General features: G+C 36.7%; 1 protein-coding gene across 1 annotated transcript in view; it reads right to left on the bottom strand.

Annotated features, from left to right (window-relative positions):
* LOC126266932 (pyruvate dehydrogenase phosphatase regulatory subunit, mitochondrial) overlaps window positions 1-24,659 on the bottom strand; it is a 95,522-nt gene that overhangs the window by 7,384 nt on the left and 63,479 nt on the right. Inside the window, exons 8-14 of the mRNA XM_049971624.1 lie at window positions 21,787-21,951; window positions 18,768-18,943; window positions 9,087-9,235; window positions 7,802-8,009; window positions 6,326-6,415; window positions 5,801-5,980; window positions 5,364-5,564 (exon numbers count right to left, since the gene is read on the bottom strand). Coding sequence (XP_049827581.1) covers window positions 5,364-5,564; window positions 5,801-5,980; window positions 6,326-6,415; window positions 7,802-8,009; window positions 9,087-9,235; window positions 18,768-18,943; window positions 21,787-21,951 — 1,169 coding nt within the window. The remainder of the gene's footprint in view (window positions 1-5,363; window positions 5,565-5,800; window positions 5,981-6,325; window positions 6,416-7,801; window positions 8,010-9,086; window positions 9,236-18,767; window positions 18,944-21,786; window positions 21,952-24,659) is intronic.

Here is a 24,659-nt window from a genome sequence, read left to right as displayed (position 1 = left end):
TCAAAAATGAAGACAGCAGTTCGCCTAGTGTAAATACAAACAAAATTTTACAAAGTCTGACAGATAATTCAATAAGAAAATCAACGAGTTTAATCACTGAAGACAAGCTTTAAACAAAGTCCACATCGAAATTGCATAAGAAACTAAAATCTTTTTATAATTACTTTATCGGCCAGGCAAACCTAGACTCAAGATACATAATGTAGGCTTATGATATATGTTTAAATGCTTACCACAACATTGCAATACTGTCACAGGTATCCCAAAAAATGTCTTCATCCTCGCTATCTGATAAAGACGAATCCGAATAGTGAAGATTAATTACGAAAGGCTCCATCACTGAGTCTCTGTTAATTTCCTTTTTAAAATCTTCTTCCTAGAGTGTTTCTGATTGTCTGACGCAGTTTGCCCATGAAGATATGTTTACGTTGTCTACTGCCTCATCTATGAGTCTTTCCACGTCAGCAGTTCAGAAGGTGCTGTTTCTTTCTGAGATGTGGGCTTTAACTTGCAGCCATACCATCTCAATAGGATTGTGGTGGCAGTGATATGGTGGTAACCTGATTACTCGGTGATCATGCTGTCTTGCCAGTTCATCTATCTTGTATGCACAGTATTTAGTCTTGTATGCATTTACAAGCATGAGTAACTCTGCCCTGGCCTGTGACACTGTGTGAAGAGTTCCATTAGAAAGCAACCATTACATTATTTCATCCTTCCTGGTATTTGAAGTAGGACCCTTATTCACCTGTACAGAGTGCACACTTGCGTTGTCCATGACAATACCAGATTTCTCTGCCATGTATGGAAGTAGCTGTTGCACAAACCACCGCTTGAAGACAGCATAGGCCATTTCAGAGTCATCGTCATCTGATTCCTTCATCTTCCATGCTTTAAATATTAATTTACTCTCTGGTATCAAGCCTGTCTCTCCAGAACCAGCGTGAAGCACAATAAGGTGTCTCCCTTTTCCCACAGGAACTTTCAGGTCACCAACATCGTCACTTGTTTTCCAGCACATTTGTCTTGAATGTTTCTGGCGAACATATGTTTCATCGAGATAATAAATACGTGATTTCCTGGCTTGTTTTATCTTGTGCATTTCTTTCAAGAACACAGTTCTTGCTGCTGCAGTGTCACTTCTCTCTAAGAGCAGTTTTCTTACCCCATTGCTCTTTCTGTATTTAAAGCCCATTTCCCTTAATATTCTGAGCATGATAGTATTTCTGCCTTTGAAACGTTCGTCCTGTTTCATGTAGGAACATAATTTATCTGCCGTAGGATATTCACCTTGGCTATACATGTCAAATATTTTTCGCGCCGTAACACATTCTTGCTGAAATCGTCAAGCTCACTTATGAATTTCTTTCAATTTCAGCAACTTACCATGAGATTTAAAAATAGGTGATTCGTTCTCTTCAGTAGATGTTTTGGCTTCACTGGCGATCCGTTCTATAGTTAATACTGGGTGAGATTTGCTGTCACCACTCATATTACCACAATGCCTTGCAGTAACTTCTGAAAAAGCACCGCACGTAATGCTAAAACCAACTGTAAACTTACTCCTCACAGAACGACATTAAGTCGGATGCTCACTATGGCTGACTGACTCCTATAGGTCGGCAGGCAACATGACTTCCATGCTACCGTGCATCCAATCCTCACCCGCCAAGTTACTTGATGCCCACTGTAGCACTATTGATCTACAGCACGGATTATTGATAAAATGCTGAATAATGAGCGATTAACATGGAGAAATACTTTTAAATGTTAATGCATATAGTTACGGTATAGAAAAGATTTAATATATATTATTTGTTGAGAGTCAAACAATGCCTGAACCAAATTTGATAAATGTTAGCCACCATCTTAGTGAAATATTGCAGCGGCAATTTTAAATCAAACTACTAAGGACACATGAATCTTGATGGCCAATTTTCGAAATAATAATTGTGTATTGGTAGCCCAGAACCCTCTCAGAAATCATAAATTCGACTTTTTATGAATATTCTTTAAATATGGTCCAAACAGCATCTTATGTGACGAAATTGTTCTCTGCTAATGTATGAACCCTGATTATTTTGTAAGAACTTTTAGGAAATATTTTTTGACAGGAGGGAATACATTAGCGTTGTGCATGTGTGGTATTGTGTGTAAAAATAGTTCATTTTGTTTAAGGAAAAGTGTTTCCATCTTGAATAATAGTTCGCTAAATTGTGTGAGATCACTCTTGTGAAAAAATTTAGTGGCATTTACACTGCATGACAGACAACAATGGTACACGTTCCTAGGTGGAGATTTCTTTAACAGGATAACTATTTTTATCCAGGAGCGGCAGTGATCAAATGAAACCTCATGTTACACTAATAATAAGTAATTGGTTTTGTTGTAGTCTTGGCCATGATTTGTAAAATACTGCAGTCCTAACTGCACACCACAAATACTACAATATGGCTGCCCAAATCATCACTAAACACCCAGTCCTGGGCCGCCAGCTCCAGAAGTTGGGAAAAGTCTGAAACAAGACTCGTTCGAATGACTTTCTTCCATTGCTCCATAGTCCAGCTTTTAGGCTTCAACACCATGTTTTCCTGACACAGTAATTTGCATTACCAATGTGTGGTTTTGGAATTCTAACTTGCCTTGCAATTCCCACCTTATGCAGCTTGTTTCATGTCTTTTTGATGCTGACACAGTTCACGAGTGCGACATTCATTTCTATAATGACTTTTGCTGCCTTTGCCCTCTTCTGTTTCTTTACAATCTTTTTCAATGATTGTCTGTAATGATCCCAAAACACACACACCCACATTCATCCATGTTATGACTTAGCGATTATGTCCCCCCCTTTCCTTGCATGTGGTAGAAATCCTTGATATGGTACCTGTTGAAACATGAAACACTTTAGCTCCCTCAGTTATGAAAACACCCACCATATGAACACCAACAATTTACCCATGCTCAAATTCACTTAGCTCTGACACAGGGGACACACAGCTGCACAGTACTCTTTTCTGACCATGATTGACACATGAAACATATTGAGAACATTACACAAGTGCCGTTCATGGTCAAATGCAGCCTGCAGACTTGGCTAGCACCTGCATTTATGTTCAAGCATGTGTTTCTCACATGTTCCCCTATTTTTGTCCACCGCTGTAAGTATTTGAATGAACTGACCAATCCCAGCTGCCACACACTGATATTTTCTTTGTAGAAACTATGGTTTTGCATTTTATGAAGTGCATAGTTAGGCATAGTTATACATTTCTCTATATTTTTTGGTTAATACTTAACTAAAGCTAACTGTATCATCTGCAGAAAGTATTAAGTTGCTATTCATTTCATATAGAACATTAGAGGCGCATCCCAACACAGTTCCCAGGAGCATTCCTGAAGTTCCTACATCTGTCAATGACTATCCATCCAAGTTAACATACCGCATCCTCCCTATCAAGAAATCCTCAACACAGTCACAAATTTTGCTTGATACTTCCTATGATGGTACTTTCATTAATAAGTGTTGGTGTGGTACAGAGTCAATTTTTTTAGAAGTCAAGAAGCCCTGTGTGTATTTGCTTGATTCATGGATATAAAAAAAAGTGCAGTTTGGGTTTTGCAAGATGTTGTTTACAGACTCCATGCTGGTTGGCAGAGAGGAGGTCAGTTTCTCCGAGACACCTCATTACGTTTGAACTCAAGATTATTTTCTAAGATTCTACTCCAGAGGAATGTCAACAATATTGATTGGTAGTTTTGTGTCTCACTTCCTAATATCTGCATTACTCAGATTTGCAGTGGAGCAAGAATTAAACTGAGTTGATACTGTTGGATCTTTCTTTTTAAAAGAATGTTTGAAAAGTTCAATATTTGCATGTAATTATTTAAATGACAACATACTGAACCACTCATGTTTTTTCACACTTAGTATGATGCGTTTCAGGAGTCTATTCCCATTATTACTACACGTGACGACTGTGTTTGTTAAGTTTCTATTGCCCTATAGTTTTGTTGTGGTTGTAGAGTACTGTGTCTCTGTCATTGCTCAGAAATTTGCACACACAAGTATACAAAGCAAACAGTGTGAGAGATGGTTTGCAAATGTGTGACTTTCTACTTAATAGGAGGCACAATACTTTAAAACAATAGAAAGACAACTACAGGGCAAGAGAGGCATAACAACACATTTCCTACTCTGAATTTTGGTTCCTGTGTATTCATGAATGTCTGGACATTAATTTTGGTTCCACTGTCAGCCTTACCACATGGCAAGAATTTCCTCACATTTTGTAGAAGTCTTTTCAGCTATACTCTGCTACAGAAGTTGTCAGAGGCTTGATTAACTAGTCTTTTAAACTTGAGGCGAAGTTTATCTACATGGTCCTGCTCAAAGCTAAATTATTCACATTCCTGTCTCTGTCTAGTTTACAGACCATGTACACCTTTGTTCATTTTAGTTACCCTCTAAAGTTTGACAAGGGGTCTGGTGTATTTGTTGTCATTAGATCTAATATTATATTTCCATAATTAGTGCACTTCTGAACTACCTGTTCTAAGTAGTTTTCAGATAAAGCATTTAGTACTATATTGCAGGATATCTTGTTGTTTATCTGTAACTATCGAAATATGTATTTAAATATCCTATTCTATTAAGTTAAGTGGTTAATGGATAAATATATGAGAAATTATACTCTGTTAGTTCCTGTATTTCATCAACATTTTCTTGAAGTGCCTGATGAGTAAGGCTGACCCAAAGAATGAGCATCTTGTAAGTCTCAGGGCCATCTGAATATTATAAAATGCTCTGGACATTTTTCTTTAAGCACTGAAGATCATTTTTGGAAGCGTTGATCCTCTGTTAGCCACTAGCACTACAAAAGTGGACTTCGGTATCTTCTCTCTTTCACATGACTTATACTCCTGGTGTCTGACTGTGCAAAAGTTTTATATTTATATGCAAGGTACAAAACATCAGTATAAGCTGGTCATGTAAATTTCAGTATAAAACAATATATGAACTGAGAACATTTCTTTGATTTTGTAAATAAAGAAATACATTCATTGGTATAGTGAGGTACAGTGAACAAGCAAATAAGCCAACTGATTTAAACAATAAATAAGCATTATTTGATGTAAATGAATAGCCATCAAATTGAGTTTGCATTTAATTGTGTTTAATGTGAGCAATACCCAAAAATAAGTAATAATTGGCCTTAAGAAAGAAAAACGTTGTCAATAGGGTATAATTAATTTTAATTTCACATCACATGTGACGTTCTGATGCATTTTACTCTGCTCTCTTGCACAGAATACAGGTGCATTCAGAAATCAGTTTCTGGATGATGGCTGTGTATCATACTGACCTGTTTCTTGAAGGTAAAGCCATAACCTGTAGTTGTAGTTGCACCGACATAGCGACCGTTTCTAAGAATTGGCTCCCCTCCCCAAGGCCAGTAGTCAACTTCATGGTCATGGTCTTGCAGGAGCAACTGCACATACATTCGCTTTACTCCTTCTTCTCTTTGTTTTAAAAGGGCATCTCGGCCTATGAAATCCAGGTCTTTCTGTTAATTAGAAAAAATTGATTATAAGCTTTAAATTATAACTTCATTACAATCACCTGATCAACATTTCTGACTTGAATCAAAACAAAATTGGTGTCAGTATCATACTCAAGACTTGAAACTTTTCACGGTGTAGCTTAATTTTTGAAGCAGATTTGAATGTATTTTTTGCATATACGCAACTGGATATGAAAAAGAAATGCAGATTCAGAAGATAAATAAAATAAAAAACTCACGTTAAACTTAACACGCCAAGAGCGACCACATTCTAGTGGAGTTGTCGTTGTGTCCAGATCTTGCCCCCAAAATGCATAAAATCTTTCTACTCGGATAGCTCTCATTGCATAATATCCAGCATGTTTTATTCCAAATTCTTTACCAACTTCCATCAGTCTTGTATAAACATGCAGAGCATACTGTTGAAAAATAATACAAGCAGTACAGCGTTAATAAAAAGAAAAGAAACTTAAAATAAAAACAAAAATTAGACAGTGGTCATAACTGTTTACATATTTACCGGTTTAATATCATTTGCTTGAGATACTCAAGAGTCTTGGTGTTATTGAAGGCAGAATTTAGTAAATATTAAAAGTTAAAAGAAGAATAGCATGAAAATTGTAATAATCCTCCCAAAGAGAACTTCTTTGTTTAATATGTTTTTTCTACTAATCAACACATGGTGAGGAATGTGTTATATCATATTTATCCAGACCACTTTAGACAACCTTCTCTATGAGTCATGAATAACTAATATACATTACCTCATTTGGTATGTAAAGCACATAACCAAGTTCTCCAGTATGTGTCAAGTTCATTGCTCGAATACCATTTGCCAGCCCAACATCAAGTTCCTGTGGGGAAAGATGCTAATTAATGAATAATGAACAAGCATATTCTTTGAAATTGAAACAGCCACTGTCAATAAAAACAATTCAGTAAAGTTTTTCATTTCCACCTATGTTGCATTATTAGGAGATAACCATAGCTCATCTACATCTACAAATACGCACTGCAAACTACTGTGGAATGCATCACAGGGATGCTTAGCACCGTAACACATACTAGGTTTTCTTGTCATATCAATCACATATGGAGCACAGAAGAATAACTGCTTAAATGACTCTTTATGCACTGCAATTAGACCAATATTGATGCCATGGTCCCTTTGGTCAAAGGCTTGTGTCCAGTCACTCATCGACTAGTCTGAGATGGCAATAGAAGAAAGCAAGAACAAAGCAGAAGTTTTAATTTCACATTTAAGATATCATTCACACAGGAGGATCATACAAACACCATCATTTCACTGTTGTACTGCCTCCTGCATGGGGGACATAAAAATAGGCATCCCTTGCACACAGAAGCAATTGAAAGAGTCTTAAACAAATAAGTCACCAAGTTCAGAAAATAGTGGCAACTCCAAGCTTTGATTTTATGTGTGAGGCAGTGGAACTGGAAGCTTTGATTTAATTTGTGAAGCACGCTTGAACAGCACAGTTGGTGGTGCACTGTGCACAAATGACAAGAATCTGGGTTCAAGCCCATGCAACTTATACTTTCAACTCAATACAAATGGTCATTGTAGCTTACAATCTACCAAAAACTAAAAATATTGTAACCACAGAAGAATTCATTTGAGTTGGCTGTATTTTCCTAACATACACAAAAACATTTCTGTCTCAGTACCTGATTTACAAGTCAGCTTTAGTAAATCAGTGTTCTGATAGCACATAGTATATGCATAACTTTTAGTTATTTGTTAGCATTTATGCAGGAAAGTTTGAGTTACTGGTTGTTTTTTCATCACCAGATTTGAAAACATAAAAAAATTACCACTAACTTCTCTTTCCAAATAAAGACTGTATAACACCAGACGACACTGAACATTCTCTATCAGAATATCACTAAATGCAAAGTTAAATTTTTTGCTTTCGTTTAACCATCTAATGATATGAGACCTGACCAGAAAATTTAGATATAGCAATGAATGTAATGTAATCAAGTTCTGCCAACATTCTTCAAAATATTACTTCTTATTCTTTTCCTAGGAGTAAATGCATAATTTCAATTAGCTGTGTTTCAATCTGTATTTTCATTTTTAGGAAGAATACGGTTATCAGTCCTCCTTCAGGCATCACACATGTGGCAAATGGAAATGGAATGCAACTTATGAAATGCCAAATGAACTTCCTTTAAAACTAAGATCCGTACTGCATAACTACATTGTAATGTGCACTTACCTTGAATGTGAAGAAGGGGAATGACTTGGGGTTTAGATCAGAATCTGTTAGTAGAGAAAGCAGTTGTTTGGTGAAAGGTCCCATTATACAGATTGCAGTGTACATTGATGTAACATCAGACATCATAACAGAACCGTCAGAGGGCAGGTGTCGTTTTATCCAAGACTTGCATCTAGTTTGTTGGATTGTCGGAGCAATCATCATGTAACTACAAATTTAGAAGTATATACATATTTTTAAATTCTTGTGACTGGAACCCAATGAAAATTAAATTCATATTTACATGGCAAAACAATTCTTTTGTTATAAGCATTGCGTCTTTAAACTTACATTCATTGTGTTAATTAACAAGTTATGTTCAATATAACCACTGTCTAATATCCCACTGTACAGATCAAATACAACTTTGTTTCAATTTTTTCACATGTGGTCAAGATTGTAAATTTAATTTGTAGCAGTTGCAGCAGCTTTCACCATTAACACTTACTTAGTAAGATGTGAATACATAATTCACATGTCAGGAAAAATGGGACAAGGGGAAGGGTTATAGGGCATGAAAAGAAGAGCATTACAGTCAATGACAAACATTCTATTTCATTAAAATGACTGCTTAAACAACTACCAAAACACAAAATTAAACAGTAAAATCAGTTCTTCGCTAATATTTTCTTTTCATTTTTTTTAAAGCAGTTTTTCTCCATGAAGCCTTATTGAATTTATTTCTTGAAAATCTCTGTGGAAATAATTATGTAGCTGTTTGTTACTCAAAGAGAAATATCACAAAGAACTTCTCTGCCACTGAGAATGAATGGAAATCTGAGCAGATTACCATCCCCTGTTTTAATAAAAAAAAATTATTGTCTACACAAAACCTGTACATGACCCTATATATCCTAGTAAATACTTTTGTTACAAAAAATGCTTTTTTTAAACACTGATGATGATTGACAGCCATTTGAAATTAGACTGAAATAAATTCACTGAATGTGAGTAACAACTAAGAGACTACGGTACAAAGACGCAGACAATGTGACATACAGAAGTCTGGATCAGTCCAGGAGGCATGCACTTATAGCCTAATGGCAAGGCTCGTGATAAATGGGAAGTCCTAGTCTGAGTGCTAGCCCGGCACAAATTTTCAAATGTCACCAACAGGTAGACCATCTGTACATAAATCAGCTGACACAAAGTTATTCACATTCAGTGAATTTATTTCAACCTAGCTAATTGTTTAAAAGTCTGGCGCACAGTTTTTCTTTGGTGTGGGATTTTGTGGTCCACTTACTGATTCTCAGCCAGTCTTGCTAAGCTGCAATCATTTTCATAGCCTCCACGTTGATTCTGCATCCCAGTGTGAATAATGCCACCAATAGAAATGTCCACATCATTTGAACACAAATATTGTAAAGCATCCACCACCTCTGTTCCTTTGGACTGCAATACAAAAGGAATCTTGTAAGACACACTGTAAAAAATGTGAATCTGAATTAAACATACGAACCTTTTAAAAACATAATTGTGTATTTTATACAGGAGTGTAATAATTCAATAACATAATTATTGTGCCTCTTTTAAAATAAGTGATACCAGAAGATCCCAACGGTCCTACCTAACATGGGAGAATGACTATTTTACAGATAAAATTACGAATTAAGGACAGATAATTTTGAAATCAGCAGCTGGTTTGCTTAGTTTTCAAGTTTCACATGAAACTGAATGAGACATTAACAAATCACAACACAGTTATTTGTCTATACATTTACCTGTATACTTGGAAAACAATCACCAAGTGAATACTTTAGATCTTACCATATATTAATTAATGGTTCTTCTTAACAACTAGTACAAAAAATGTGTAGAGAGCTGAATGATTTTGCTGAATTTCTCACTGAGAACATGGTATTGATATTTCGTAAGCAGACTGTTGAGTGATACTTGGCATCTTTGTTCATGTGTCTGCCAAGTCAGGTTTTTCAACTTTTCTATAAAGTTATTATTTATTCCAATATTTTTAAATGACTGGCAACTCTTTGTCAGGTCAAGCTCATATGTATATCACAAATGGAAGCAGTATCTAATAAAAGTGTGTGTGTGTGTGTGTGTGTGTGTTTTGTAAGTAATTCCTTTGATAAAGCATTCTGTTATCCTTCTTATACATGGAAACTCTCTCCTTTCATTATCCGCAAGTATGAACACTGAATTATATATTACATAAATTATATTTCATGGAGGATTGGAGTGAGCTGTGTTGTGGACAGAAGTCAATGGTGCACATTTTATTGTGTAATACAATGAAATAGCTTAATTTTATGGTGCTCACCACAAAAATGACTACTCACTATAAAGATGACATGTTGGGTTGCAGACAAACACAATGAAACATGTCATATGTACAGTAGGTAGCAAACTATCCTTTGCATAATTGTTAATATACTTAGAAAGAAACTTCCACATGGGAAAAATATATTAAAAACAAAGATTCCAAGACTTACCAAGCGGGAAAGCGCCGGCAGACAGGCACATGAACAAAACACACAAACACACACACAGAATTACGAGCTTTCGCAACTGGCAGTTGCTTCGTCAGGAAAGAGGGAAGGAGAGGGAAAAATGAAAGGATGTGGGTTTTAAGGGAGAGGGTAAGGAGTCATTCCAATCCCGGGAGCGGAAAGACTTCCCTTAGGGGAAAAAAAGGACAGGTGTACACTCGCACACACACACACACACACATATATATCCATCCGCACATACACAGACGCAAGCTTGTGTCTGTGTATGTGCGGATGGATATGTGTGTGTGTGTGTGTGTGTGTGTGTGTGTGTGTGTGTGTGTGTGTGTGTGCGAGTGTACACCTGTCCTTTTTTTTCCCCTAAGGGAAGTCTTTCCGCTCCCGGGATTGGAATGACTCCTTACCCTCTCCCTTAAAACCCACATCCTTTCATTTTTCCCTCTCCTTCCCTCTTTCCTGACGAAGCAACTGCCAGTTGCGAAAGCTCGTAATTCTGTGTGTGTGTTTGTGTGTTTTGTTCATGTGCCTGTCTGCCGGCGCTTTCCCACTTGGTAAGTCTTGGAATCTTTGTTTTTAATATGTTAATATACTTATACACATGGTGCTCTAAAATTCCCCTTAGGAACTTCCAGGGTTTGTAGAGGGGTCTGATTAGATGATATTTTGAATTGGAGCCCTGGTCTGGAAATGAACCATTTCTGTGGAACAACCATTAAAATGTGTTGGTAATGTGACCACTTTCAGAAGTAATTTATTAGATATGGCCCAGTACTTCATTTGTTTTACAATTCACTCACTGATGACCAAAGAAACAAAAAGGAAACTGCATCAGTTTTCATAAACACTGTTGTTCTGATCCACTACAAGTAAGCTGGCAACCACCAAGCTCAGTGCACACATTGTACCTATGAATGATGGGGTGCAGACACAGTACCATACCCAGTGAATCTCCAAACTGTCTCACATTGACCACAACTCATGCCATCTGATCTTCTGTCTCTACAGGAGTCTTATAAACCTAAATGTTCATTTGACCCCAGAGGAAAAATTCCAATGGAGCCATACCCTGTGGTCATGGAGGCCATGAGACTGGATCACCTTGTCCTACCAATCTGTGTCCAAATTGATGGTCCAGATGTTCCTGAACATGATGTGAAAAGTGAGCGGATGCTGTCATTTCTCTTACACTCACAAACAAATGAATGAGGCTTGGACTAGGTCAGAGAGGTAAGACAGACATCAGATGACATTAGCTGATCTGATGTTATCACCCCCCCCCCCCCCCCCCCCCCGGATCATAAAATGTTTACCCCATTGCATACCTAACTAGCAAACATGTTGTCAGATGGCTGTAGGATGGAAATGGTGTATTTCCTGATGTAAGTTCCAGTTCAAAGATTGTCTTCTCAGTCTGCTCTACAAGTTCTAGAACTTTGTAAAGAGAATTTTAGAGCAGCATGCGTAATCTAATGCATTAATTCTAGGTGATCCTGCAAAGATACTTTTCAGTGGAGTAGGAGCTGGCCTGTAGAATATTCTTTAATTAATTTTTGAACTCCCTCATGACATCTAATATGCTCTGGCAGGTAGCTGAATACATGTTTACCCATATTTTACTCCTTTCTATACTAATGTTTAATTCATGTAGTCTTTTCAGATATTTTTTGTTCCTAGTACTATTATTTTGCTCAAAACTGGAAAAGAAATTAAATTTCTTTTCTGCAACTGGTTGCTTATTATTTCATTATATGTGATTACGGATTCTTAGGATAGATAAAATACTAAAATTAATGTATGTATTGTGAAATAGTTGTCATAATACAAATTTCAGAAGAGGTCTCTGTTGTATGTACTAGAACTAATACCACATATAAATCTCTCAAGACACTTTTTCAGTCTGAAACTTTTAACCATGTAATAATACAATGAAGGTTTCACTGCTGGTATTTACTTCTTCTAAAATTTCTGGACTGAGGGATCATGTCAATGCAGAATATAATTCAGTAACATTTCATTCCTATGAATTCAAGGCCTCTGTAGCTTTTTACTGCCACTGTTTAATCACTGATGATGATGGCGTCCCCCACAGGTGGTAACAAACCTTCTGGGAGTAGTAAGTTTTTATAGAACTTAATCCCTGTAAGTTCTTTTCCTCCCTCCCCCCTCCAACCAAAAAATTATATTATTCATTAGTTAATGGAAATATGTAGAATAAACCGACTTCTTCAGTTTTAAATTTGCTGTAACTATAATCATGCATATTGTAAATGTACAGGGTGTCCATAATAGTTAGGTGAGCTCATCCGTCACTGCAAGGTCGCACCATATTAGATGGGAGAAATTGGTTTCAAATTGTTCTGAGGTTAAAAACCACATAAAAAGTGAAATGGTGTCAGTTTTTAATTTTTCTGGGGAAAAAACTAAGTAAAAAGCAAAATGACATCTAATTTTTACATGAATGACAAAAGACATGTTCAATACAATGGCCACTTTTTTCTTCCACAAGTTGAAATCGAGAAATAGCATATTCCACAACACACTGGAGTGTACTAGAGGGTGTCACATTTGGAGTTTATTACACAATGTGTGACTCCAATTCAGCTGTGTTCAAAACTGGTCCACTTAACATAACGTCTTTTAGATAATCCCACAGCCAGAAGCCACACAGATTAAGATCAAGTGATTTGGATTGCCACACTGTAGGAAAATGATAGCTGATAATCTAGCATTTCCAAAATACCTCTGCAGCAGCACATGACTGGTTGTGTAATGTGCGAAGGAGTACCATCATCGCATTTACCACTGATGGTACAGATAACAGGACATGCAGGACTCATCTCCTCAAAAAAAAAAAAAAAAAAAAAAAAGGTGGCCCTACAAAGAAAGATGCCATTAACCTGCACCACATGATCACCTTTACAGAATGAAATGGTATCAGTTGAAGTGTGTTTGTATTGACATGTTTCTGGAGACAGAAATGAGCTTTATCTGTCTGCAAAATGTTCCATGGCCATTCATTGTTCACTTCCATGTGAGCAAGAAATTTTAGAGCAAATGTTTGTCTTACTGACAGGTCAGCAGAAAGCAATTACTGAACATGGGTGATTTTGTATGGATAGCAATGCAGGATGTTTCACAGGAGCCATGTCCAACATTTGCAGCCCTGACCAACATTCAGCCAATTGCTCATGCACTGCACGTATACACACCACCACTCAACTCCTCCACAGTGCTGTGGCCACACCTTCAACAGATGTCGGATCAACTACTTTCCTCCCTCTGTCACATTGCATTTCAAAAGAACCTGTCTTATCAAATTTTGTAATCAGTTTCTTCAGACCCTTAGCAGGTATTGCACCAATGCCTTTTTTCATGCCCTTCAGTGTCCGAAAGTTCTTACGAATGGTGCACGATCTGTCTAGGAGACAGTCATGTTGGGCATCTCGGATGCAATCTGAGAAACCGCCATGTGCAGTGCATCTGATGGTGTGCATATTCTTATAATAATTTTTTTTTGTTCCATGACATTTCCCAATGCATCCATAACATGCTGTTCAAATTTGGCATCTTTCTGAGCAGTGGTTCTCTTTCTACAGCATTTTGAAACTTGAGCTTTAATTGTGGACACCCTTCAGCTACAGTTGAGCTACAGTGCTTCATTACTTCTAGGGTACTGTATTCTCAATTCAAGTTGTTACTGACAGTAATCTGGAAAAGTGAGTATTATCCACTCTTTGTATTTCATTACTTGAACAGACTGTGATCATAGCTTCTGGAGTTCTATGAATATAACTGAACAAAATTTAAAGATAATCCATTTGCTTTAAGTAACCTTACACATTCTTATTCCAGATATTAATTTGTGTCACATGTCAGAATTTTGACTCACTGATATTTCAATTAATTGGCCTTATATTTTTAGTGATATGCACAACTGTTCATTCCTCTACATCAATGGTTGACTAGAACTACATTCTGCCCTACATTACTGGTGTGATGCCGAGCTTTGCACTATATATTGAAACAGCATTCATCAGAAAACACTTTACTGTAAATAACTGCACACTTTGAAAATGATCTGAAGCTACTGCAGTTGCTATCTACCATGTCATTAATAAGCAAACAATAACACTAGTGCCACTAGTACTCTCCTCTAAGGCTCATTTTACCATCTTAATTAGACAAATAGTTTATCATCACTTTTACATGTAATTCACTGAAGCTAGTTCAGTTCAGAAATAAGAAGTCAATACCTGTTCACTATTACTTTCAGTAGTCATTGGGATCTAAAGTGTACGAAAAATTCTCAAATTTGGACACCAGTAACAAACTGTTCTCAGTACTAACAGACAAAAAATCAAGTCTCCAGTTAAGTCTACATAATCTTATTAATACTCTTAACTGTTTGATGAAACTCCAGATATTTTCTGCTACCATCATGTATACTGTCAGTGCCACAAGCATGTATATTTCCAGATCCAGTGCTGTGGCACAGTGTTCAAAAAGTTATAGTGATTTCAACAGTATTCTGTTAAAGAAAACACATCTTCTTATATTCCATTTGGCAATTGAGTCACTTACAGTGATAAGAGAAATAAATGCTATTTTATGAGGCTGTTATGTTTTGATAAAAAAGGTAAATCAGCCATCACTCTAACGATTGGCTTGAACATCATGATGCTTCACTCAGCTTGGCCCGACCTTTGACCTGGGCCTGCCTTTGACCTTTGCAGTAACACTTACACAGCCAATTACAGGGGACCTCCATTGTGCAGTGCAGCTTGCCATTTCACACACAGAAGATGCTGAAAGAGTGCTGTTTCAGAGGCATGGCTCACTCCAAAGTGAAGTGTTTCACTTTGCTACTACCCCTTTCAGCAGTAACCGTATTTGCTATTGAGCTCTTTCTTTCAGAATAATGTACAATAAAAGGCAGCAAATGTAAAAATTAGAAATAATTGGGTAAGATAATTACTGCTCTGGTGAGACTGGATGCTCTTAGCCAATTAGGTGTGCAAGAAGCTTCTTACCAGAAGCATTCAGATGCAGAACATGAGTTATGTTATATTGTTATAATGTGTAAAGAAATGCCATGATGATTACCAGTAAGAAAATGAAGTTAATTTTTAAAATATTAAAAGCAACACAAGAGAAGTGTAACATAATTACCAATTAAAACATTATATCAAAATAAGAATAGCTGTTGTGCAAGCCAGTTGATCACATTAATCTGTCACTTTTTATAGCTAACTTGTTTCATTTGCATGCATCTGTGCAGGAATCTGATTCACAGGGTGACTGTAAATAAAGTTCCACTCCCCCCCCCCCCCCCCCCCCACCCAAAAAAAATAAAATAAAAAAACCCACACCGCTGCAAATTATGTCAAATTTGAATGGAATATTATCAAAAAAGTGGGAAATGGTAAGAAAACAAATAATATGTAATAAAACTTTTACCAGTAGATGGTACTATAAGCATCATAATGTCAATGGACTTGGCAGAAATGACAGATGAAATGCAAAATGACAGCTATGGTGTGAGTTGCACATTAAACCAAACATACTGTCTAATGGGCATGACAGCAAAAGTTTCGCATTCAACAGGTGTGACACTGTTTGTTAGGTAAGCCTTTCCATCATGACAAGGTCATATAACACTGTATGGGAAAAACTGATTTTTAATTGCCCTGAGGCCAAAAATCGCATTAAAAGCAACAATGACATGGTTTTTAATTGATATGAGATGGGCACAACACATATTCAGTGTGCTGTTCACCATTTTCTGCCACAAGTTGAAATCGGGAAATATCATGTTCCACAACAGATCGGAGTGTCTCAGGGGTCATGTTCAGAATGTGTAGCACAATATGCCCTTCAGTTCAGCTACATTTCTAATCAGAGCACTGAACACAAGCATATTTTCCAGATAGTCCCACAGCCAAAAGTCACAAGGATTAAGATCACGTGATCTGGATGGCCAAGAGGTAGGAAATGGTGGCTGATAATTCTAGCATTTCCAAACTGCGTCTGCAGCAACTGCTACAATGGCTGTGCAATGTGTGGAGGCTCACTGTCTTGCAAAAAATGATCCTATCCACACATCCATGCTGTTGAAGGGTTGGAATTACATTGGTGTGCAAATGGCTGTCATAGCACTTACCCGTGGAAATACAGGTAACAGGACCAGCAGACACATTCCCTTAAAAAAATATGGATCTATGATAAGCAATGCCTTCATCCTGCACTACACAGTTATCTTTGCAGAATGAAGTGGTACCAGTTGATGTGTGAGTGGATTTTCTATTGCACATATTCTGAAATTCTGTGTATTGACTTTTCTTTAGAAATGGAAATGGGCTTCATCTGTCCACAGCGTGTTCCATGGTCATTCATTGCCCACTTGCATGCAAGCAAGAAACTCTAGAGCAAACATTTGTTTTACTAACAGGTCAGCATAAAGTAGCTTCTGAAAATGGGTAATTTTGTATGGACTGAAATGGAGGATGTTTCAAAGAATTTTATGTGCCATGTTCACAGGCATGTGCAAAGTTCAGGCAATTCCCTGCATGTTTGCTCATCACTGCTCAACCCTTTCTGCTAAGCCGTGGCTACATCTTCTGCTGGCATGGGATCAAATGTTTACCTCCCTCTGCCACACTGTAATTCAAAAGAACCTGTTTTTCAAATTTTGTAATCATTTTCTCCAGACCCTTGTTAGACACAGGACCAATGTTTTTTATCATGCCCTCCAGTGTCCAGAAGTTCTGCAGTGCTACTGGTGCAAGTCACCATTCTTGTAAAGGTTTCCCAGCAGTGTGTGATTCTTCACTGAGACGCGGAGTATCTCGGGTGCAAACTGAGGAACAGCCATATACCCCACATCTTTTACTTTGCATATTCTGCTGCTTTCAGCACCATCTTGTGTTAAAATTTTTGTGAATTTTTGTTTCCATAACATTTACCCCTCCTTTGATAATATTCCATTCAAATTTGCTGCCATTATGAGCAGTGGTTCTTTTATTTACAGCATTTGGAAACAGAAACTTTAATTATAATTGCCCTATATATCTGCAGGAATTTTCCTTCTTTTCATCATTTTTACTTCCACCAGTTTCATTGTGAAAACATATAAAAACTTTTGGCAGTATAACCGTCTTATTTATGACTATAATTTAAACATTCATCTTTTTAATAGACACTTTTTTGGGCAGTCAGTTACATTAAAGGATCCACTTTTAGGGTTTTGTATGTCAATCTACAAAAATGGAACCCTTTGCAGTCCTACTGTATCTCTGCCTTTTAAAAGCCCTTTTTCTCAGGAATGGGCAGATGTATCATTTGAAATTCATGGCACATGCTAAGGTCTATGTTTCCTTGGTGGTATACAAAACTGAAGTTTCTAAGCCACTGCAGTCAAAAAATGTGGCCATTTATGTCACATATTTTCATACTCAAAACACTACTCATCAAAACCTATAGGGTATTTCCTGTACAACTAGAATCACGAATTTTTGGAAGAAGCAAGGCTTCAAAGTACAACTAAAGAAAAAAGTCTTAAAACTGTTAATCTGTAATTATATCACAGGGAAAAAAAAATTGCATTTCTTTTCCAACTGCCTGTCTGTTTGTCCGTCCATCTGTTAGGGCCCCTTTTTCTCATGGTCGGGTAAAGGTATCATGTTGAAATTTAATTCAAATATTAAGGTCAAGTGTCCCTCGGCAGTCTAAAAAATATAAACCTCTAACTTAATGCAATCAAAAGATAAGTCTGTCTACGTCACATATTCTGATACTCGCAAATACACTCATCAATACCAGGTACTTCTTGTTGACTAGAATAATGGAATTTGGCAGGAAGCAATGTTTAACATCACAAGTAAAGGAAAAATCTGAAAATTATTAATTTGTAATTATGCTACAGGAAAAAAATATTTCTTTTGTCATTTATTACCTGACTTCAACTGTAAAATTAAAACATTCTCACAAGTCTTGGAAATCATGAGACCAATATCATGCCAGTATCATTGTTGATAACAGGCAAAAATCATCAAGATTCTCAATTCTTGGGATGGATAACCAATCTATATACAAAATTAACTTTGTTCAGAACCCACAGAATGCGAGTCCTACCCACATCTAGCCAATTTTTTAAAAATTGTTTTCACATTTTCACTAGTTGTATTTATCAAGCTGCTGAAATATTGTGTAAAGTTTTATTTGAGGAGTGTCTGTTAGCTATGTTCATGTGTAGATTTTTTTTATCCATCCAATTACATTACATTTTCAAAAATTGGTTATTATTGTTGATGTTTTTCATGATGAGATTTAAATAATCAGCACATTAAATAAGAAATTTCTTTGCTTATTGAAAGCCTCCCAGTCTCTTGCAAATTTGAAATTAAGTTATTTACTGATTTCAAAATTTTATTTTCAATGTCTACATAGTATTTACATACCCACAAATCAATTTTTGTGAAAGAGGAATAATCGCTGAGACCAACAGCCTCCCGACAAGCTGCATATTCTTCACTAACAATATCAAACCAAGGGGGCTTCACAAATGTTCCTGTACGTGCTATCCGAAATGGAATTGTTTTACCTTTTTGGTACCCATGAACAGGTCCACAAGTGTCTGTAAAAGGTGTAAGCATTATATTATTTCCAACAAAACACACTACAAAAAATACATCATTACAAAATGTATTAAATATCAATATTCTCTTACTTTACTGTAATTTGACTTCATAGCTATACCGAGTCATATTTATGGCATAATAACTGCTGCAGAAGAATGACTGAAAAACTTCTGTAGAGTCTTTGTGACAAATTTGGAAACAAACTGTAATTGATAGAAAGACATTCTAAGAAGAAATCCAATCGAACACTGAGTGTACATTGATTCATTAGATGCCAATATAAACACTCAGCATTTTTGATCTTTCATGATGTGGAACAGCCAACACAGTCACAAAAAAAATTAAACAAGGAGGGCAACGATTCTTCTGTTCTATGGTATTTCCATCCAAGTAAGAATTATTATCTCACTCTATCACAGCTTTCATTCTGCTGTCCAATTAGGAATAAGGAAATCATTCCACTCACTTTTCCACAGTAGAAGAATGAATTCATTCAGGTATCTATTCAGACTGTTGAAGGCCGATTGAATAGCAACAAGTCACACGTTCTCCTACATGTAGTCAGTCTCATTACTTATAGAAATTTCAAATTCCAAATATTACCAGCCAAAAATTATATAAGCAATGAGCCGCTATCGACAGAACAAGAAGCAACAATATGGTGAGATGTTCAGATGTGACCAATACCTGCAAATCAAAAACTTTTGTGTGTGCATCAAAGTGTTATGGTAAATCACATCAAAAGTTATTACATTCTCGGAATACACTGTGCAATTTATAAATTGATTGTGTACAGTGACTACACCAAATCTGAGACCTTTTCAGGTCTGTGGACAGGGAGTAGAAGACACTCTCAATGATTATTAAGGAACAGCAGAAAAAATGTAATTCACTGGTTAATGAGAAACAGGAGAAAAAAATAATTATCAACAAACAAGGAATATCCAATGGTGCTGAAAACATTTCAGAACTACTCTCAAATTTGGTATTTGTTGAAGATACTTAATGATATAACCAGTTCCATTTTAGAAATGCAAAAATGCAGAACATGGTATAATTAATTTGAATATCTTACGGAATTCATAAAGCAAGGGCAAACAGAAACATAACATGAATCACAGGAAACAGTTAACGGGAAATAATATTAGAATAATTAAAGGAATATCTGAAGTAATGCACAAGATCACTGAAAGGCCTTAGGCAGGAGCTTACAGTTGAACTATGAGCGCTATGAGAAAAAAATGGTGGAATAACCTGCAAATTTTAAAGAGAGAGTGAAAATTCCAGGATCAAACACAAATTGCCATGAAAAAGTGGGATGAAGTGCTAACACAGAAGACATCAAAATAATGGTAGGTGTGCAGGACAAAACCATTGAGAATATTAAAGCAGAAGAGGTAAGCTTTGGTTTGAATGCAGAAATACCATAGGGGATACGAACAAAGGCTGTGAAACTGGAAGGGAGATACTAATGGGTCTGGTTATTTATACTAATCTGTGTGTGAGTGGAAGGGGTGAGCAGGTACCATGAGTACATTAACTAGAAAAAAAGTGATCGTTCAACAGCTATCACAATTTTCTGAGATGTTAAATGTGTCTGTGCAACATATGACAGTCAACTGTGAGTGAGTGTCTGCCTTTCCTCATTTTTTGTTTGATTCTTCCATCTTTTGACTTTTCTATTATGGTAACTTTTTTAATTTTCTCATTTTCCTTGTCAGAACAAACCCGGAGAAAAAACTGTATGCCATCCCTAAGAATGTGATAAGAAGTTGACTTATTCTCTTTAGAGTTTATTGCATATTTAATATTTTCTCTCAGTTTTAATTTATAAGAGTTCAGTATACTTGTGCAGTGGCTGCAGCAAGAAGAGCTACAATACTGGCTAGAGATTCTCACAGTCAATACTTTACTGAACATCCAAATTGCCTGTGCATGAACTTACTAAATTAGCACTTCTGGTGTCAGGACAAGAATGCTGTCTCAACTCAGTTACGGTGGAAATTTGTATTCATGGCACAACAGCCAACAGCTGTATTAAACTGCAGAAGAACAAATACAAGAACATGGAGTTTAACATTTGGAATCAAGCAGAACATGAAAATCACAAAAGGAGAGAAGACCAGGGTTTAATGTCCTGTTGACTGTGAGCTTATTGAAAATGCCAGCAATAACAGAACAGAATATAAGGGATGAACTGTGAAGAAAAGGTTTCCAAAATTAGCAGAAAAGATGCAATGCAAACAGGGATTAGGTGAAGTAAGTCTAAACAGGGAAAACTCAAGATGATAACAGAAGTAATTGTGTTAATGTACATTACATAGTATTTTGCGAGAAATGAAGCCAATATTGTTAATAAATATTTTGTCAGTAGCATAAGTGAGTAAAATAACTCAGAAGGTGATATATTGTGTGGTTTCAGATTACAAAAGCTTCATCTGTCTACTTTATGATTTCACACATTTGCTTCACAGGATTACGTTTTGTTGTTTTTTATGAATTTTATAGCTTCTGTCTACTGAAAGTACAGTTAACACAATAATGAGCATCTGGTTACAAGGCATATGAATTAACACACTCATCTGCTCTTTCTTCCAAGCAACACTACAGAATTTGGCAGATAACTAATACAAAGTTATGGCCACATATGATATTGCTTTGAGGTGTAACAAATAATCCCACAAAATTTATTCAAAGTCATGGATATGACAAGGGTTACTTTGAAAACAGTGTATATGAGATCAACACAGTTACAATGCATAAAAGAAAAGAATATCTGATATCAAGACACAAAATATATTTACTCTTATATAAGAAATTTGTCATGTTTTTAACTTACCACTCTGAACAGTATTCTCTGGATCAAAGTAAGAAGGCCTCTCATATCCCATGACCTGTCCAAAGACTGCTCCAGCATCTTTCAGCTTTGGATAGATTGGTGACATTCGCAGTTTGCGGCCAGTTTTAAACTCATGGAAAGGGTAGTTAATACCATAATGCATTCCTGAAGAACAGAAAAGGGTGCTCTTGCAGTGCCATTAAAAATAACAGTTCTTTCAACAGTTTTCAAGGAAGCACAAAGTATTATGTTGCAGTAAATAAATGGTTAAGATGCTGTATAAAGTAGATAATCAAAACACATAAACAGGATTAAAACTTAAGATGAAGGTAGGACTCCACTGAGGACTTGTAAGATATCAGCCAGATGAGACACTCAGCCTGCCATCCAGGTACAATAACTACTGGTTGGCATCTGTGGAGCTTGGAGCCATGGGGTGAAGGATGCCATAGGGTTCACCACCTTCTCCTCCCCAGCCTCCATTGTATGTTTGAGTGGGCACTGACTGGACGTGGGTCCATATTGTCACGCTGGAGTGAGAGCAGACATTTGCAGATGTAAATGTACTTTTCAAAGGAAGGAATGACAAAAGGACATGTCCACAGGACACAGAACATTAAAACTTCACAAATAAGGCACAACTTGTCAAGTAAGGGAATGTCTTCTAAGAATAACTTTCTTGGCAGCTGAGTGTGGTCCTCCTACTATGGGAATTGTGGGCATTATTCTGCACTTAAGGAAGTTGTTGCAAAATAGTTTCATTGGCCTGAAAAAGAATATCAGTTGGCCAATCAGATGCATGGTCACATCTCTGCAGAATGTTGGGAGAGAGATAACTCACGTGGGTGACTTTACTTTGAGACTAAACAAGAGACACTTCTCGGCAAGCCTTGAGAGAAGGAATTCCACTTTGAGACTCCAGAGTGATCATCTGAATGGGGACCTGGGTGAGACTTCGCTTGTGAGTGTCACTGCCACTAAAGCCAAACATTCTACTCTGACCACTGCCAAAAGACACACACCTCTCACCACATTCATGCTTCTTCAAACTGATGCTGCCAGCTGACTCCAGCAAGAATTCAGCCATGCCATCAGCAGCCCAACCATTGTCTGGTAAATGACTAACCCTACAGCACTTCCATCAGAGTCCTGGCAGTTTTGTTTGTCCCTTTAGCAACCACAATTAAAACCTCAGTAACAATCCTGAGAACCTTTTTACTGTTAACGGTTACATGATTGTCTTACTGTTAATGGTTACATCATTGTTTTATTTTCATTGGTAATGATATGTTGTGGAGTAGTATTTTGTCAAAATAAATGTTTGTGACAATCTCCTTACATTCTTGCAGTTAGGGTATTCACCATTGCTGAAAAATGTGAAGTCCAAATCATTATTGGGAAAGGAGTACTGAGTGTTTTTTTGAACTGCCTTGGTCTGCAAAACTTCCTTTTAGGGTGTGTGAGGCTGGAAAGATAAAGCACCATGGCAAATTGTCCAACAGGGTTTCTTTGCTTAACCACACCCCAGGTAATTCTGCTGAGGACACACACACCCATTCTGCTTCTTTGAGCTATCATTTATTGTCTCCTCCTGTGGATAAAGAAACGGCTGTCTGGCAGTCATTTTCAGAACAGCAATGAGTGGTTTTTTGAGGCGAAACAGTTTCTAAATAGTAAAAATGCAGATTTATACCACTAAGATTACCACCAAGTTATCCATGACTGGAAAAAAATGTATCAAGTTGAAGGATGTGTATGTACGGGACGATTCTCCCAATCACAGAGCTCCATGATGACAGCTTCTCTCTATTTTTAAGGTGATAATTATAATTTCATGACCACCCTTCACCTGTGTTGGCTTTTAACAGCTGAGAGCCAGTTGTAGGCTTATTCACTTACAAGTCCTGTGTCTGATGTGGTTAGAGTTTGGGCCTTATACCAGTTTGCTTGGATTAGCAGCAAACCTTATACCTTGTTAACATACCTGTGATTGGAAGGCCATTTATGAATGTTAAGAAAAGGAGTGGAAGCAGTTTTGAACACTGTTGGTCTGTGTATTTTATGTTGCCCCATTCTGATTTTAGTTTTATTTATATGTTTCAACGTAACCTTCTTCCTTCTGTTATGAAAGTAAGTCTTCATCGATGAAAAGGGGTTCCATTAATGCATACAAAGTTCTGCTTACCAAGTACACATGTAAGTTTTGCACATTAAAGGCCTCGAGAAGGTCACAGAGTACACAAAAGGATACAGATACTACATAAAGAATACAGAGTGTACAAAAAGCATACTTAGTTTTGGTTGCTCCAACAGGATTTTGTTTGTAAGGTCTTAGACATAAGTTCCTTGACAAAAGCCAAACTGGAAAACAATTAAAAAGTTTTTATCAGAAAAATGAGTCATATTCTATCATAGGCCAAGCTCTCAAAAGTCTCTGAAAAGCCTGGAGGCTGTGAAATGGGTCGGTAACGAGTAGTTGATTGCTTAGAATGATTTTTATATATCGATGGTACTACACCAAATTTAAACTTCTCTGCAAATATGCTTCAACAATTGACTGATCACAATGATTTTACACCTAAAACACCCTTAACTAGAAGAATTGCCAGTTTTTGGTGGTCTGATGATTTTTGTAATCTTCTTAAGGGCTGATTTTTTTTTTTTTAATTGGTATCTGTTGCTGGTGCAGGCAGTGTTTGCCAAAGTAAATCTAATAGTTCTGTCTTTCAGTGTTTATCATTATGATAATGTTTGCTGCCGCTGAGAGTAAATAATCATTCTATTTGATGTCCGATGATTGTAAAGTGGAATGTCACTTTTGACTACTTTATAACACAGTAACAGTATTGCAGAGTTGGCACAGACACTAAATG

Source organism: Schistocerca gregaria, chromosome 4, assembly GCF_023897955.1.
Source record: "Schistocerca gregaria isolate iqSchGreg1 chromosome 4, iqSchGreg1.2, whole genome shotgun sequence".
Lineage (NCBI taxonomy): Eukaryota > Metazoa > Arthropoda > Insecta > Orthoptera > Acrididae > Schistocerca > Schistocerca gregaria.
This window is presented reverse-complemented; position numbering and strand designations above follow the sequence as displayed.